General features: G+C 32.1%; 1 protein-coding gene across 1 annotated transcript; it reads left to right on the top strand.

The window, feature by feature from the left end:
• The first annotated feature begins 2,449 nt into the window (after positions 1 to 2,449).
• LOC133314057 (non-classical arabinogalactan protein 31-like) lies at positions 2,450 to 4,679 on the top strand. The gene is made up of 2 exons (XM_061515492.1): positions 2,450 to 2,924; positions 4,384 to 4,679. Exons 1-2 carry the CDS (start codon positions 2,450 to 2,452, stop codon positions 4,677 to 4,679), a joined length of 771 nt encoding a protein of 256 aa, XP_061371476.1.
• Positions 4,680 to 15,221: the final 10,542 nt, after the last annotated feature.

Below are 15,221 nucleotides of genomic sequence, written 5' to 3'. Positions count from 1 at the left end.
TCCATGCGTTAGAGTTTCTTGCAGGCCTAGAAAGTCTTCCTAATCTACTGTCATGCACTCTGCAAACTGGACATTTATAGGAAAATATAGAAATACAGGTTTGCGGTCTCAGCACATGTATAGAACATGTCAAAGCTTAAATTTAGGAAATTTGATTAATTTATCAGAATCTTTAACAAGTAAGATTACCATTGTAACCAACTATTAGCAACATGTCAAATGTTAACCATAAAAAACAAAATAAAAGTTGTTGTATGGTGAGCACAGAGCGAACTATTCTTTCGCCTTTTACTAAAGAATCTCATTTAGATGGGTGTGAAACACTCAATAAGTCATGAGAGTAATTTCAACTGCAAATGTAGTAACAATAAATTATCCAAGCACGAGGATTCATTGATGGGATCAATGCCAGATAAATATTCATTCAGGACTTAAATATGCATTGGTTTGGAGTGCCCACCAAGAAATATAATCAATGCACAATAAATAAATAATTTGGTTACTATATTCATTCTTCGTTCATGTACTTTCTACTTTTTTTAAACTTTTAAAATTTCAATACATATATGTATCATTTAGAATTATTTAAGAACGTCAATAATTATTTTTTTAAAATAAATAGTCTGCATGAAGTGTAGCTAATTATCAAATTTTAAATTAGTTCCAGTATTAAAAGTGATTTTGCTTGAAGTAACATTCTTTTTACTTTGGTTAAAACCGATTATATTATTTTAACAAATCATCCAAATTACTTGTAGGCGAATATTCTAAAGTACATTATTATTGTAACATATACACTCCAAGGAGATTATTATATTGATTTTTCTTATACTTTGAGTTAATTGTATTTATATTTTTTCTTAGAAAAATTATGTTGATCTCTTTCATTTATTATTTTTGAAGAGATTTAGTGTATGATTACGTTGGTACATAAAAATAAGAAAAATGTGAGTAATTTCTAGAAAGAGAATAATATCAAAGTGTGAAAATTAAAATACATAAAATAAAGGAGATAGGTATAATTTTTAAACAAAAAATATAATTATAATTAGTATCCACCTCTGAAGAGGTCAATATAACTGTACACACTTAAAATAAGAGGTTAAAATATTTTAAATGTCATGTAAAATGTATTAAAAGAAGAGTGATGTTTAGTTTTTTTTTATTTAATATATTTCTATTTGTAAGGGGGTTATAATTTACGTAGTGCCAAATGCAGAGCCTAGTTTTCATTTTCGCTCGTCCGCTAAAAGAGTAAAAGTAAAAGGTCAATCTGCCCGAGTCGACCTTGTGCTGTAAGGTATAAGAATAATTTTATATCTTTGTAGTGTTGAAATTTTTTGAAATATTGAAAGTTTTTAATATAATAAATACATCTTATTTCTATTCAAATTTTTATTAAATGTTCAAAAAATATTTTAAAGAATATATCTAAACTTGACGTACTATTTTTTGTGGGATTAAAAGTACAACATTCACTCCTCTTCCATTTCCTTTATTCTAGATTCACACTCATCCAAGAATCTCCAAAAACTGGACAGAAAGACCTTTCTCCTCGTTTCACATCTACTCTTGCATGCATTTCTGTGCTTTTTCACCTTAATGGATTTTTACTTAGGTTTAAGTCAATACTTTTTTTACTACTATATAAATGCCATTCTGAAGAAAGACTTCTCTATAATAAAAAAATACAGTGGTATAACCGAAGTCCTTGGAAACTTCTGCATCTGCCTTGCAAGAAGTGCAAAATTCCCAATATTAGACAGCAAGTACCTATGCATGAGCACTCATTATGCCATTTGTCTAGCCAGATATCGTTTTCATTTTCTTTTTGGTTCATGATTAATAATTATATATTTCCTTTAAAGAATTTCATAATAATTTAAAAGAACTTAATAGATTTTATTTAAAAAAAATTATTAACGACTACATCAAAGTATTAATAAATAAAGAAAAAATTGTGAGTCATTTTATGAGAAAGATAAATATAAAAAGATTAGACCTACATCTTTATTTTTTTTAGTGAGACTTATACTTTTTTATATCTATCTCTCTCTTAAAAAAATTTAAATTTATATTCTTTAAAAAATCACATCTTGCCCATAAATAAATGTATAGCACTAGTAATATATTAACATAGTATTTCTCAATAGTCAAATCGAATTCCCTCTTTTCGGATCACTCTTCTTCAATTCTCCTGTCTCACATAGCTCTTTCCCGAGTTCACTCTCCTTCCAACGTCCTTATCCAGCGCTGGATAGTACTAGTAGATAGTGAAATAATATTTATTTTTTCATAATTTTTGTTTATATGTGAACAAAAACCGCAGAGAATCTAGGCATGAACCCCTATAAATGAACCTCTCCATGACTCACATAAGACCAACATCACTTCCTCTCTCTTTCTCACTCTCTGAATTAGTTGCTTCCCCCTTCTATACAAAGCAACAATGGGTGTGATAATGTTGCTTCTCTTAGCAAGTTCTTTCACTGTGTTTGCTTCTCCTACACCACCCCCACTTCATTCTCCACCCCCTCCGTTTCACATACCGGTTGACCCACCGCTTCACGCCCACTCTCCTCCACCACCTCACCCTCACTCTCCTCCTCCACCTCACCCTCACTCACCTCCACCACCGTCCCCGTTTCACCCACCGGTTGAGCCACCACTTCACGCCCCTCGTCCACATTACCACCACCACCACCACCCACCGGCCCATGCTCCTTTTCACCCTCCTCCTCCTCCTCCTCCTCCTCCTCCTCATGTCCCATTCAAGCCCCATGTTCCCCCACCTCCTCCCCATTTCGCTGTTCATCCACCGCGTCCCTTTCTTAGACTCTTGAAGGAAGTTCAAGGCGTTGTTTATGTTAAGTCCTGCAAGTATGCTAACTTTGACACTCTCTTGGAAGCCCCACCAGTACTTGGTTTGTCTCAACTCCTAAGTTTTTACCTTACTTTCACTTGAAAAAATATACGGGTTTAAGGTGTGTCCTTTGAATATAAGGTTGTATCTTTTAGGATATATAAGTATCTCCTGCCGGTAATACATAGTTATAATATTAAAAATGTATTTTTTTTACTTTCTATATCAGCAGATAGCTTTTAAAAAGAGAAAAAAATACAACTTTAATATTATAATTATATACTACCGTAATATATAAACTGATAAAAGGACAAAAAAAATTCCAAAATATATTATGGAAAATAATTTTGTCCTTTTAAAAGACACAAGATTATATCATTTTAGCACTTATAATTATATATTACAAGTAGTATATATGTATAATATTAAAATTGTACTTTTTTTCTCTTTTCAAAATTGTTGTGAAAAGTAAAAAAATACAATTTTAATATTATAATTATGGGTTTTTCTTTTCTCATGTTACATATGATGTCATCTATCATGTCATAGATACAATAAGTGGTGGGGCCCACTACTTGTTAAAAAACAAAAAAAAAACAAAAAGGACAGCACGATTTTTGATGTCTCACAACATGAGAAAACTATCTTCTATTACATGAGAAAATAATTTCCCTATAATTATATGCTACCAATAATACATATTTATAACTATTAAAATGATAGTGGATAAACCCTTACGTTATTTATTGTATAAGATGTTGTACTCTCCCAGGCTTCTAGTACAGAAATTTGAGTTTTTTTCCTTTTCTTTTTATTCAGTTTAATGATGTTATACACAAATATAACTTTTTTTTTTCAATTCTCATCACAATCTTGTGTTATTTTTTATATTTTTCATTTTTCACTTTTCATTTTCCCTGCTTCTATTGGTTCACATGATTTTTTGTGATAGAGAGTAAACTCTGTCAATAACATTTCCACCGTTTCAAACCTTCATGGATTTAACTTTTTATAATTCTAGTGTATTGAATGAGATAAATTAAGTTCATTCTACTCTCATTCGTTTTTATTTTACTGTTTTTCACCTTCAAATATTTTTTGGCTTGGCTTGCATCAGCAAGTACATACATAGATCTAAACTTATCCTTGTTTAGGTAGACCACAATTTGTCCCTACACCCTTTTGAATATAAGATTAATCTAGCTAAGCCTAAGGTTCCACAAGGCTTGGTTTGAAGCGTTACGCTAAAGTTGCTTTGTCGTTTTACTAATGCTGCATGATTACGGAGTATACGACATTGTTGTTGGGGGAAATTTCTTTGGTAGGAGTACCAATTCAGTACTCCCTTTCATTAAAAAGAAAAATTATTTTTTTCTATTTTAACCCCTATTTTTTTGTATAATTTTTTTTAAGTCTCAATTTTATTTTATTTTATTTTATCTATATCTATTCCACCAAAGGTTTTTTCGTTGTTGGTTATAACGTTATAATGACCACTCTGTTGATTTTGAAAATGCAAGGTGCCGTTGTGGAGCTGCGATGCTACATCAACAAGCACAAATATGTCGTACCAGCCAAGACTGACAAGAACGGTTACTTCTTACTTCAAGTCCCAATAAGCATCACCACTTCTGGAGTTCACAACTGCAAAGTCTTTTTGGTAAGTGCACCTGGTGGCCTAAAACCCACTAATCTCAATGGTGGTGTCACTGGTGGTGTCCTCAGGGCAGAGAAGCCAGGTGTTGAACGGAAGAAGCTTCCTTATGTGCTCTACGATGTTGGACCTTTCGCATTTGAGCCCAAATGCCCTCGTTAAACAAATATGAATATAGATAATTCTATCTTAATTTATATTGACCTTTGTTGTTTTTAATCTTACGCCTTATTGTTTCCACTTTATTGTGTTTCCAGCTGTATTTCTGTGTTTGAAATAAATTGTACAATAAAGAGTGATAGTGTACGTGATAGATGGTTCTCGTAAGAATTAATTTTAGTATAGTAAAATGTTGTTTATGGCTTTTGTTCATCAATTTGCTGCCTAATTCTATTTGTTATTATTGTTTTCAGTCCTGAATCATGCAAGTTTCTATTAAAAAAAAAATAGATGTTATTTTCTTCGTGTTCAAAACTGAAGACCTTGTTTTCCGCAGAATCTACCGTGATATCAGATCGCATGCCCTTATTCTTGAAATGTGTATACATGGGTAGGCCTAACCAAATGATGATAACGCTATCGGTAAAAGTATATCTTCGATCCTTCCAGAATCGTTTTAAAACTTTAATCCCGTGATCCGCTTCAAGTTAGAATAAGTCGTAAAGCAATGTACCAAATATTAAAAAAAAAGACAACCTTAGCTTTAGTAGACCCCATTTATTGTCAACTATTTCTCAAGATCTTGGATTCTTAATTATATAATCTGTTAAGAATTTAGCGACGCATTAGTGGACCCCATTTGTTATGCCCTGTTTAGTTTAATTTTTGGTTAATCTTAACCACCCTTTTAACTAGAGGTGTGTATGTGTGTATGAGTCAGGTCGGGTCAGGTTTTTGTGCCGACTTAATTCAATTACTTGGTTTTTATAGGTCAAGTATTTTGACCGACCCGGATTAATTTGATCCAAGTCAAATCTGACTTGGTTTGAATTTTTTTGAACTAGTTCAGAACTGGATCGGATCTGACCTGACTTAGTTTCTGAAGTGGGTCAAATCCGACCTGACCCGTTTTTGACTTGGTTTCAAAACATGTTTTTAATTTGATTTTTTATAATTATTGATTTATTTTTTAAACTCGTGTAATTTAATTATTTATTTATTTTAAAATATATAAATTTTATAATAAATTTGATATTTATTGAATAAATAAAAGAATGTAATTTTAAGCCCCCTGCGCATGTGAATCAAAATTCGTGAAAATAAATGAAAAGTAAAGGACAAGAGAACGCTCTTCCCATCTTAAGATTACAAATCACTAATTTTAACAATGATATATTATAAAATTACATAATGTCTACTGATAGGAAATTCATAAATTCAAACCCAAATTATACAATTATTATTAGAGAAATATCAATTAGTTTAAGGCAACTCTTGGCTAATATGATTGTACATATATAATTTTAGTTATCAACTACAAAGAAAATAGAAAATGTAAAGGAATTAGATTGATAAACAGCGACATATTAATAGGTAGAATGGTTGTATAGAAACTTTTTCATTAAAGTAATATTTGTAACTCCACAAATGACTCAAATAAAATTTGGACAAAGAAGCAGTTGCTAATTTGCTGAGCTCAATCGGCAGCGAGCCTTCAAGATTATTATGCGAGACATTTATGAAAATTTTCAGTTATCATGCACATAAGTTTTACCATAAAAGCTACGATGTAAAAGTTATTAAAAAAAAAATGAAGGATAGCGAGAAAGGAAATCTACTACTTGTTATGATATGAAGGAGGCAATGTTGGAAGGATCAGAGAGGTAAATCCATAGTCAATAACAAAGACCATTACAGCAAAATATGGCATCAATCAGGTATTTAGGCATATCATACCATATGGGTTTAAATTAATCAAGAAGCTCGGGATTGAGCACAAGAAAAATCGAGAAGCATATGAGAGATCCTCTTTGGTGGAGTGCAAGAATGTGACAGAGAGAAGAGAGAATCATAATTGTGAATTTGTGATTTTTTTTTCACATAATGGGTGTGGGTCAAGTTTTGGGTCAATGTGTCATTATTAAAATAAGTCAGTTCTAAAATTGACCCAGATAATAGTGGGTCAGTATTTAAACCCAGTTCAAAATAAATAAATATTTATGGGTCAAATCAAGAGCAGAGCAAGTGAATCAGTTTTTTTCCACACCCCTACTTTTAACAACTATATATGACGGCATTTCGAACATTTTTTTTCCTTCAATCATGATGATCTGCAATGAATTCAAGCATTTATAAATCGTAAAGCATGTATGAGTAGAACTATATCTATTCGGTGTATGTTACATATTTTTTCTCAAAATACATATAAGAAAATAAAAACCCAACAATATAGGAAAAAAAATGAAAAGTATAAAAGAAAAAAGGTTATTATTGTTCGAGAGTGGACCTCTCATGTCTTATTTAACATGATATGGTCATATAAGAGAATCATAATCATACAAAGATGAATCAATGATGATAAGGAAAAATAAAGAAAATATATTGAAATACAAAATTATAAAATCATTACCATTAATTTATCATTATAATTCATCTAAATGACCATGTCATGTTAAATAAAACATGATGGAATTCATTTACTTATTCTTCCATATCAAACTTCCCAATATATATGTAGACCAGCTCCTTTTTCTTTACATTTAATCCCTCGTACCCATGCACACAAGCACAGATGCATCACACATTGGTGAAAGGACATTGGCTAGTGCATCATGTTGGGTTCATATGAGCATAGCGGTTTGGCATCGCACCAATTAGTGCAAGGGACTCTTCCCCTTTCTATAAAACTGTGAAAGAGCGACCTTCAATCATTTTCGTCTTCTCTACTAAATAACTTATTATTATTATGCGAAAGTCAAGTCTAAACCCAAAACCCCCACCACTGCTAAGCTACTCTCAAACACATCCAAAATCTACATTAGAGCTTTAATTCTCAATATCACAGTTCCATTGAACCTCTATTATACTATACCATTTAAGAAAAACAAATCAAATTAAATCTCCTTCTCCCAAATATATCAATTACTCACTTTAATATTATTCATTAAAAAAATTTTAAATATAACAAGATATATATATATATATATATATAGTTCGCTTTTTCTGCAGTCAATGTAGATAAGTTATCTACATTGAGCCCAAAACGACGTCGTTTTAGGACGAAAAATCAAGTTATTTTTGTAATTATAATTTATTTCAGGATTATAATATTCTTTCTCATTATTATTTTTTAATTTTTCAACCCAAAACGACGTCGTTTTGAGAGTGAATGTAGATAACTTATCTACATTCACTATAGAAACATTAAAGCCATATATATATAGTGCTTTATTAATATCATATTGTAGGAGAGAGTTCTCTCCTACCATAGACACAATCATATATAGGACTTACTCACTTATAAAAAATAAAAATTAAGCTACAAGAAAATCGATGGGTGTATAGGAAAGAGAGCTACTCTCTAATAACATGAGAGTTATTTTTCCCATATATATATATATATATATATATATATATATATATATATATATATATATATATAGGGAAAAATATTTCTCCGGCAACTTGAGATAAGTTTATCTCCGATCACCCCAAAACTACGTCATTTTATTTATTTATTTTCTTATATTAATTGATTCACCTTTGAATGGTTATGATTCCTTTTTTTTCTCTCTTTTTTTATCACCATTGATCCATCTTTGTACGGTTATGATTTAGTAACCGAAGATAAAATTATCTCAAACAGCTTGAGAAACGATAAGCCTATATATATATATATATATATATATATATATATATATATATACTATGTTGCATCGATATTGACATGAGACACGACACTCCGACACGTTAATTCTAAGAAATACTAGATTTTGACACATTAGAACAAATTTTGATATTAAATAATATTTTTAATTTATGAAGTGTATATTATATTTAATATTCAATAACTTAACAAAAAAATGAAGATAAACTTATAATACTCATCAATTTTGCAAAGAAATATAAGATATCCTAAATATTTATTTTAAACTCAATAAAACAGTAATCATGATCCAACGGATCTAATAGTTGGAACTAAAAACGCAATCCAACACAACCTTCGAACCCTTTTGAATCTCTACAACGTGTGTTGGAGTGACGGGGAGTGTCGAATTGTCGGACATGACACGTCAAGTTTTTTGAAGTGTCGGTGCATCATAGTATATATATAATATCGTAAAGCATAGAAAAGATGGTTAAACAGAAAGTTTGAATTAATAAAAGAGTTCATGCGATCTTTATCCAATCTTAATGGTGTAAGGTAGGATAATTTATGTAATGTAGCTTACCAAGTAATTACTAAATTGGTGGCAGGGAGACTTAAAGTGCATATGGATAATCTTATCATGCCCAACCAATGTAGTTTTGTGAAAGGTAGGCACAATTCGGATAATATTATTATTGCTCAAGAGATAATTCAGTCCATAAGAAGCAAGAAGGGGATTGATGGTTGGATGGTTATTAAGGTGGACCTAGAGAAAACTTATGATAGAATTGAGAACGATTTCCTCTCTAACACTCTGATGGATGTTGGGTCCACCAAAGTCTCTGCATCCTGATCATTAATTGTGTTTCCACTTCTTCCATGAATGTTCTTTGGGATTGTAAGCAAACATAGGACTTTAAGCCTTCTTAGGGGATTAGATAAGGAGACCCCTATCTCTTTACCTGTTTGTTTTGTGTATTGATGGCCATCTTATTTCGAAAGCTGTGAATCTGCATAGATGGAAGCCAATAATATTAAAGAAAAATGATCATCCTATCTCTCATTTGTCTTTCTGTAGATGACTTGTTATTATGTGCTGAAGCCTCCAACAACCAAGCAGAGCTAATTAACCAAATTCTTGATCACTTCTACTTGGCTTCTTATTAGAAGGTTAATAAAAGCAAAACTATAGTTTTCTTTTCTAAGAATGTCAATCACACAAGAAGGACTGATATTGGTCAAGTTCTAGGGTTTAGGCCAACTTGTGATGTGGGCAAATATCTTGGTATTCCTATTTTCCTTGGAAGAGTAAAGAAGAATAACTTCAATCATGTGATGGATAAAACTAGAAGCAGACTGAACTCTTGGAAGGAGGAATCTTTATCTCTTGCAGGAAGGGTTGTCCTTGCGAAGTCAGTGATATTAGCCATCCTTTCTTACTCTATTCAGACTTCCCTTATGCCCTTAGGTACTTGTGATGAGGTGGAGAAAAATATGAGAGGGTTCATTTGGGGCTTTAGCAATGAGAAGAAGAAGACTCATGCTCTTCCTTGGAACACGGTTTGCAAGGCAAAGAAAAAGGGAGGCCATGGTATTAGATCTTTAAGGAAAATGAATCAAACCTTTATTATGAAAGTTGGCCACGAGATGATGTTTAATAGAGAGGCCTTATGGGCTTGAGTGTTCGGAACAAGTACAAAGTGGAGGATAAACTTTTGCCATATTTGAAAAAGAAGGTTGACTCTTCTAATTTGTGGAAAGGCTTGTTTGAAGTCTGGCCTGAAGTTCAAGAGTGATCGAGAATATTGATTGGTCATGGTATGTTTACTCGCTTTTGGGGTGACAAATGGCTTTGGGCTTTTCCTCGAGCATTTCATAAGCCTCATCTCTCCTTTTTGCGAGGACTAGAGAGTAGCAAATATGGTAAACCAAGTTGTAGATTGGAGTTGGAGCAACTTCCAACAATTTATTTCCCCCATAGCTCAAAATCAAATTGCTTGTTTCTTCCATCCCAAGTGTGAAGATGGTGCAGATAGAGTCATATGGGATTGTTCTAATGACAGCTTCTTTTCTGTGAGGTCTGCTTATTCCAATCTTTCTTATTCCCCTATTGTTTCCACCAACCCTAAATGGAATTTTTTTTGGGACTGGAAAGGACCCTCTCGGATTAAAACCTTCCTTTGGCTGTTGGTTGGTGAGAATTTGCTAACGAATGCGAAGAGGAAATAAAGGCATATGACTGAATCTGACTTTTGTCCATGGTGTCACATCCTAGGAGAGATTTGTCTTCATGTGCTAAGAGATTGCCCATGGTCACAACGTGTTTGGATGGGCAATACCCATTTGGTATATAGGAACAAATTCTTTTCCTCTAATTTAGAGAATTGGCTGATGGATAATCTAAAACAAGGTGGTAGTAAAACCAATGGGTCTCACTAGAGCATTCTATTTAGCATTATTTGTTGGTTAATTTGGAAAGAACGGAAGAAGCTTATGATTGATAATACCACCTCAAGTAAGGAGTGTGTGCTCATATCAGCTTCTAACTTTCTTACCAATTTATTAGAGAGAAATGACCTTCTACTAAAAGCTGGCTTTGTGGCTCTTCCTAGAGGGGAGATGATGATTCATTGGTTAACACCTGATTTTGTTGGGTGAAATTAAAAATTGATGGGTCTAGCACAAAGGATGGGAGAAAAAGTGGTTGTGGGGGAGTCTTTAGAAATGATTCAGGGAAATGGCTTCTACGATTTTCAAAGGATATGTTGGTTAGTTCTTCTGTAAAAGCAGAGATGTAGGGACTGTTGGTGGGATTGCAGATTGCTTGGAATCAAGGATTCTGAAAACTTGATAACATTTGTGGTAAGGGAAAAAATGGTAGTGGAAGCGAGAATTCTAATGGAGACGGACTCTCAAGTGGTTTTGAATCTTGTCCAAACTATTTGTTCCCCTGGACACCCTTTTTGTAGCATGGTGGCTAGACCTAGGAGTTTGTTTAATCTTCCTTGGCAGATCAGGCTTCAACACGTGCACAATGAAGGTAATTTTGTTGCAGATCGGTTGGCATCTTATGCCTCTAATTTCACTTGGGGGACTCAGTTATTCATGCTTCAACCTATAAGTATAGGTTGTCAGGAACATCGTAGGAGGCATTGCCTAGGGGTTAGTTGGCCTAGGACGGTAGCCTCTATTTAGGCTTTTTTGCTATTTTTATTTTCCTTGTATTCCAAAAAAGAATTAATAAAAGAGAAATTCTTCAATTTTCAATTGTATTTTCAAAAAAATAAAATATTCAACTTCTACAATAAAGATCTTAAGCACCCTTATATACATCGATTACCAATTAATTCAAAATATAAAATTCTAAAAATAAATATAACAATAACTACCTTATAAAAATAAATAAATAAATAAATAAATACAAGCAAATCATTAATATTTAAAATACATCCCAAATCTTATATTTCAAATCACGTCCAATTTGTTGCTTTCCTTTTTTGTCAAACAAATCACAGTTATATCTATTGTTTCATTTGGACTTGGTGAATAAAAGTTTAAATAAATATAATCCATTTCTTATATTTCAAATTGTTGCTTCCCTGGGCATATGAGGAAAAAATTGCTTGGACTATTTGTAATGAGCCAACCCTAAGTTCATTTTTTCCCGTGTTAGGAAAAGATTTGCCCTCAAATCTTCTTTGACTTTATTGATATCAATCATTTCAAATTGCTCATACATCACTATTTTTGGTACTATATCAATTAAAAGTAGAACTTGAGAAGGAATTTCGAAATTGATATAATTCTACTTCACCAAGATAACATGTGAAAAAAAAAATTGTGTTTACTACCTCTTCGAGGATGGTTCTTATGCAATATTCATAGGCTCTAATTGGATAGATAATGGAATTCTCCTTTTGATATGTCAACAATTACTAACTAATCTTAAATATAATTAATCTTCTACTTATAGATTAGATTAATGTCACAATCTTGCTCTCCATCAAAATTATCGTACACTAGATTATTATCACAAACTTGTTCTTCATTAAAATAATCATAGATTGGATGATTGTCACAATCCCATTCTTCGTAAAAATAATCATAGATTGGATTGACGTCGCAATCTTTTTCTCTATTGAAGTCATCATAAATGGCTTTACCATCATACACTGAAATGTCAAGAATCTCAATTATCCTCTTACTATCTTGAAGTGTGGATTAATTTTCGAGTCATATTCCTCATTGCCATTCCTGGTTTAGAATCCCCAAATAATGGATGTCCTCTTCTTCAGATTGAATATCCAACTTTATCTACACAAGTCACTGCTCCAAATCTTGGATTTTCATGCTTTATGCCTCCACAATGTGTCGCTCCAAAACTTAGATTTTCTTGCAATGCTTTCGCACAAATGTTGCTCCAAATCTTGTATTTTCTTTCTTCACGTCTACACAGGTTGTCCCTTCAAAATTTAGATTTTATTGCTCTATGCTTGCACAAGTTGTCACTTAAAATCCTGGATTCGTATTTCAAACTCTTCATTTTTAATGTATTGTGGGTCTATTTGAAGCGATTTTCTGTCTACTTTAGGATGATCGAATTCATATCCCTTATCAACACGACTTAGCCATCCACGACCTCTATGTTTCTATTCAGCTATTGGGTGAAGGCAACCTAGTGCTCTGATACGAAATGATGCCGAAAATGCATAGAAAAAATGGATGAACAAAACGATAAGATAAATAAAAGGGAAACCCTTTGGTTCTAAATATATTTACAAAATTCAACTTCTATAATAAAGGTCTTGAACACCCTTATGTAGACCAATTACAAATTAATTCAAAATTTAAAATACTAAAAATAAATATAACAATAACTATATTCTATATATAAATAAATACAATTAAATCATTCAAAACACATATTAAATCTTTGATTTCAAATCACGCCTAATATGTTGCTTTCTTTTTTTGTCCCAAAGAAATCATAATCATATATACTACTTAATTTAGACTTGGATTTGGTCATAATCTGTTATATATCAAACTATTATTTCTTTAAGCTTGTAGGAAATGATTTCTTAGGTCATTTGTAATGGGGCACCCCTAAATACATCAATATATAAAATAAATATTTAATTATATTATTTATTCTTTATATAAAATAATCAAATTTCATAATTATAAAATGGATAAAGTAGAAAAAAAGAATGTAAGATCGACATAAACTTAATCATCTACCTAATAGTGGCGTTCATTCCAAACTGATTCAAACCGCGGTGATTGAACCGAAAACCGATAACCGAATAAATCGAAAAATCGAAAACTGAAAAAAGAACCGCAAATTTTATTTGGATTGGATCGATTTTCGGATGTGTTGATGAAAACCGATCCAATATATTAATTCTCTTGTACCTACTTGTGCCTTTCCCCAATCATAGCCCAAAAATTTCTAACCCAAGATCTATTAACCTATCAACTAAACTCAAGAAAAAATCTAGTCACATCTTATCAACAAAATTTCATCTGTGTAGAGCTTCATATCTCACTTCCCCAAAAAAACTATATCATCGCTTACTGATGCTTTTTTATTTCAAAAAAATAAAATTACAATGCCAATATATACAAAAGATGTTATTTGCACAATAATCATGAAACAAAGTTTAGGATTTTTAAAAAATCGAAAATCGATCCAATCCAAACCGAAAAATATTGGATAGGATAGGATCAGATTTGAAAAAAATTCAAACCGAATGGGTGATTATATGATCAAACTGAAAGGATTGGATCAGATAATTTTTGCTTTCAAAACCGATCCAATCCAGACCGCGAAGACCCTTACTACCTAAGACCCCTTTTTGTTATGCAAAATTTAGAAGAAAAAGAAAGATAAAATGTTAAGTTTCCCACACTTGCTTATCATTGGTTTAGGGATGAAATGATATATATTTGAGCATTTTCATGAGACCCTCACTTTTTTCGTCACCAAACTTGCGATGCGGATTGGGGGATGAAAGGATGGGTGTTTTAACAAATTAAATTTCTTTTTTCCCTCAACCCTGCTGATTATCTTTGCCTATTTTGTTACACTGAGCAATCATTATTATTGGGATGAGATCATTCTTATTAGCATGAAAGAAACAAGAAATGTTAAGTCAATTTGGGAACTCGACTTGAGATTGGCTTATTATTAGGTTGGCCCAGAGATAACAGAAACAGAGAAGAAGGAAGAAATAAATGCACGCAACATATTTAACGTAGAAATCCTTCTAAAATGCAAGGCATAAAAACTATAGGATCTAGTCCAAAAAATCTTCATATCTAGCATGATATTATAGGATTATATTGATTTTCACCTTCTTAATGATGAAATGCATGAAATTTTTCTCACAAATGAGGTATAGACACTTTCTTCTTTTAATAAGAATACAAAAAGTAATATTTTTCATTTTGATTTCATCTCATTTTATAGATGGGGTAGACTCTTCATTTTATCTTCCAAAGTCTTCTACACTTATTGGCGTAGTTTTTTATTTATTGCATTTGTTGTTAAGATATAGAGCCTTGCGAATTTAATGCTCAACCCCGAAGGTATAAAAGGAGGAACAAATCCCAACAAGTCTCTCCTTCTGATTTTTAACTTCGAAGGTTGGTCAATCCTGCACCCTTGCAGAAATCTTCAAATTTCCTTGCTGGCACTGGCATAATCATCATGCCAGACCAACTGAAGTCGCCATGCACTTTGTCGAGCTGAAGATATGTTTCTTCTATAACATCATGAATCTAGTGGTAACAATTTTCAATGTGTTTTGGGTGGGAGTGATAGGTAGAATTCTTTGTCAAATGAATTTCACTTTAGTTATCGCACGTTAGCACATACCTTTCTTGTTTATGGC

Source organism: Gastrolobium bilobum, unplaced genomic scaffold, assembly GCF_033153095.1.
Source record: "Gastrolobium bilobum isolate Gb01-03AN ecotype WA unplaced genomic scaffold, APGP_CSIRO_Gbil_v1 utg589, whole genome shotgun sequence".
Classification (NCBI taxonomy): domain Eukaryota; kingdom Viridiplantae; phylum Streptophyta; class Magnoliopsida; order Fabales; family Fabaceae; genus Gastrolobium; species Gastrolobium bilobum.
Note: the sequence above shows the minus strand (reverse complement) of the source record. Positions and strands in the feature narration are given on the sequence as shown.

Bases quoted from the DNA above. Each gene is read 5' to 3' on its own strand.
- LOC133314057 (XM_061515492.1), top strand. From the start codon at position 2,450: ATGGGTGTGATAATGTTGCTTCTCTTAGCAAGTTCTTTCACTGTGTTT. The intron at 2,925-4,383 runs GTTTGTCTCAAC...TGAAAATGCAAG, and splicing joins GGAAGCCCCACCAGTACTTG to GTGCCGTTGTGGAGCTGCGA.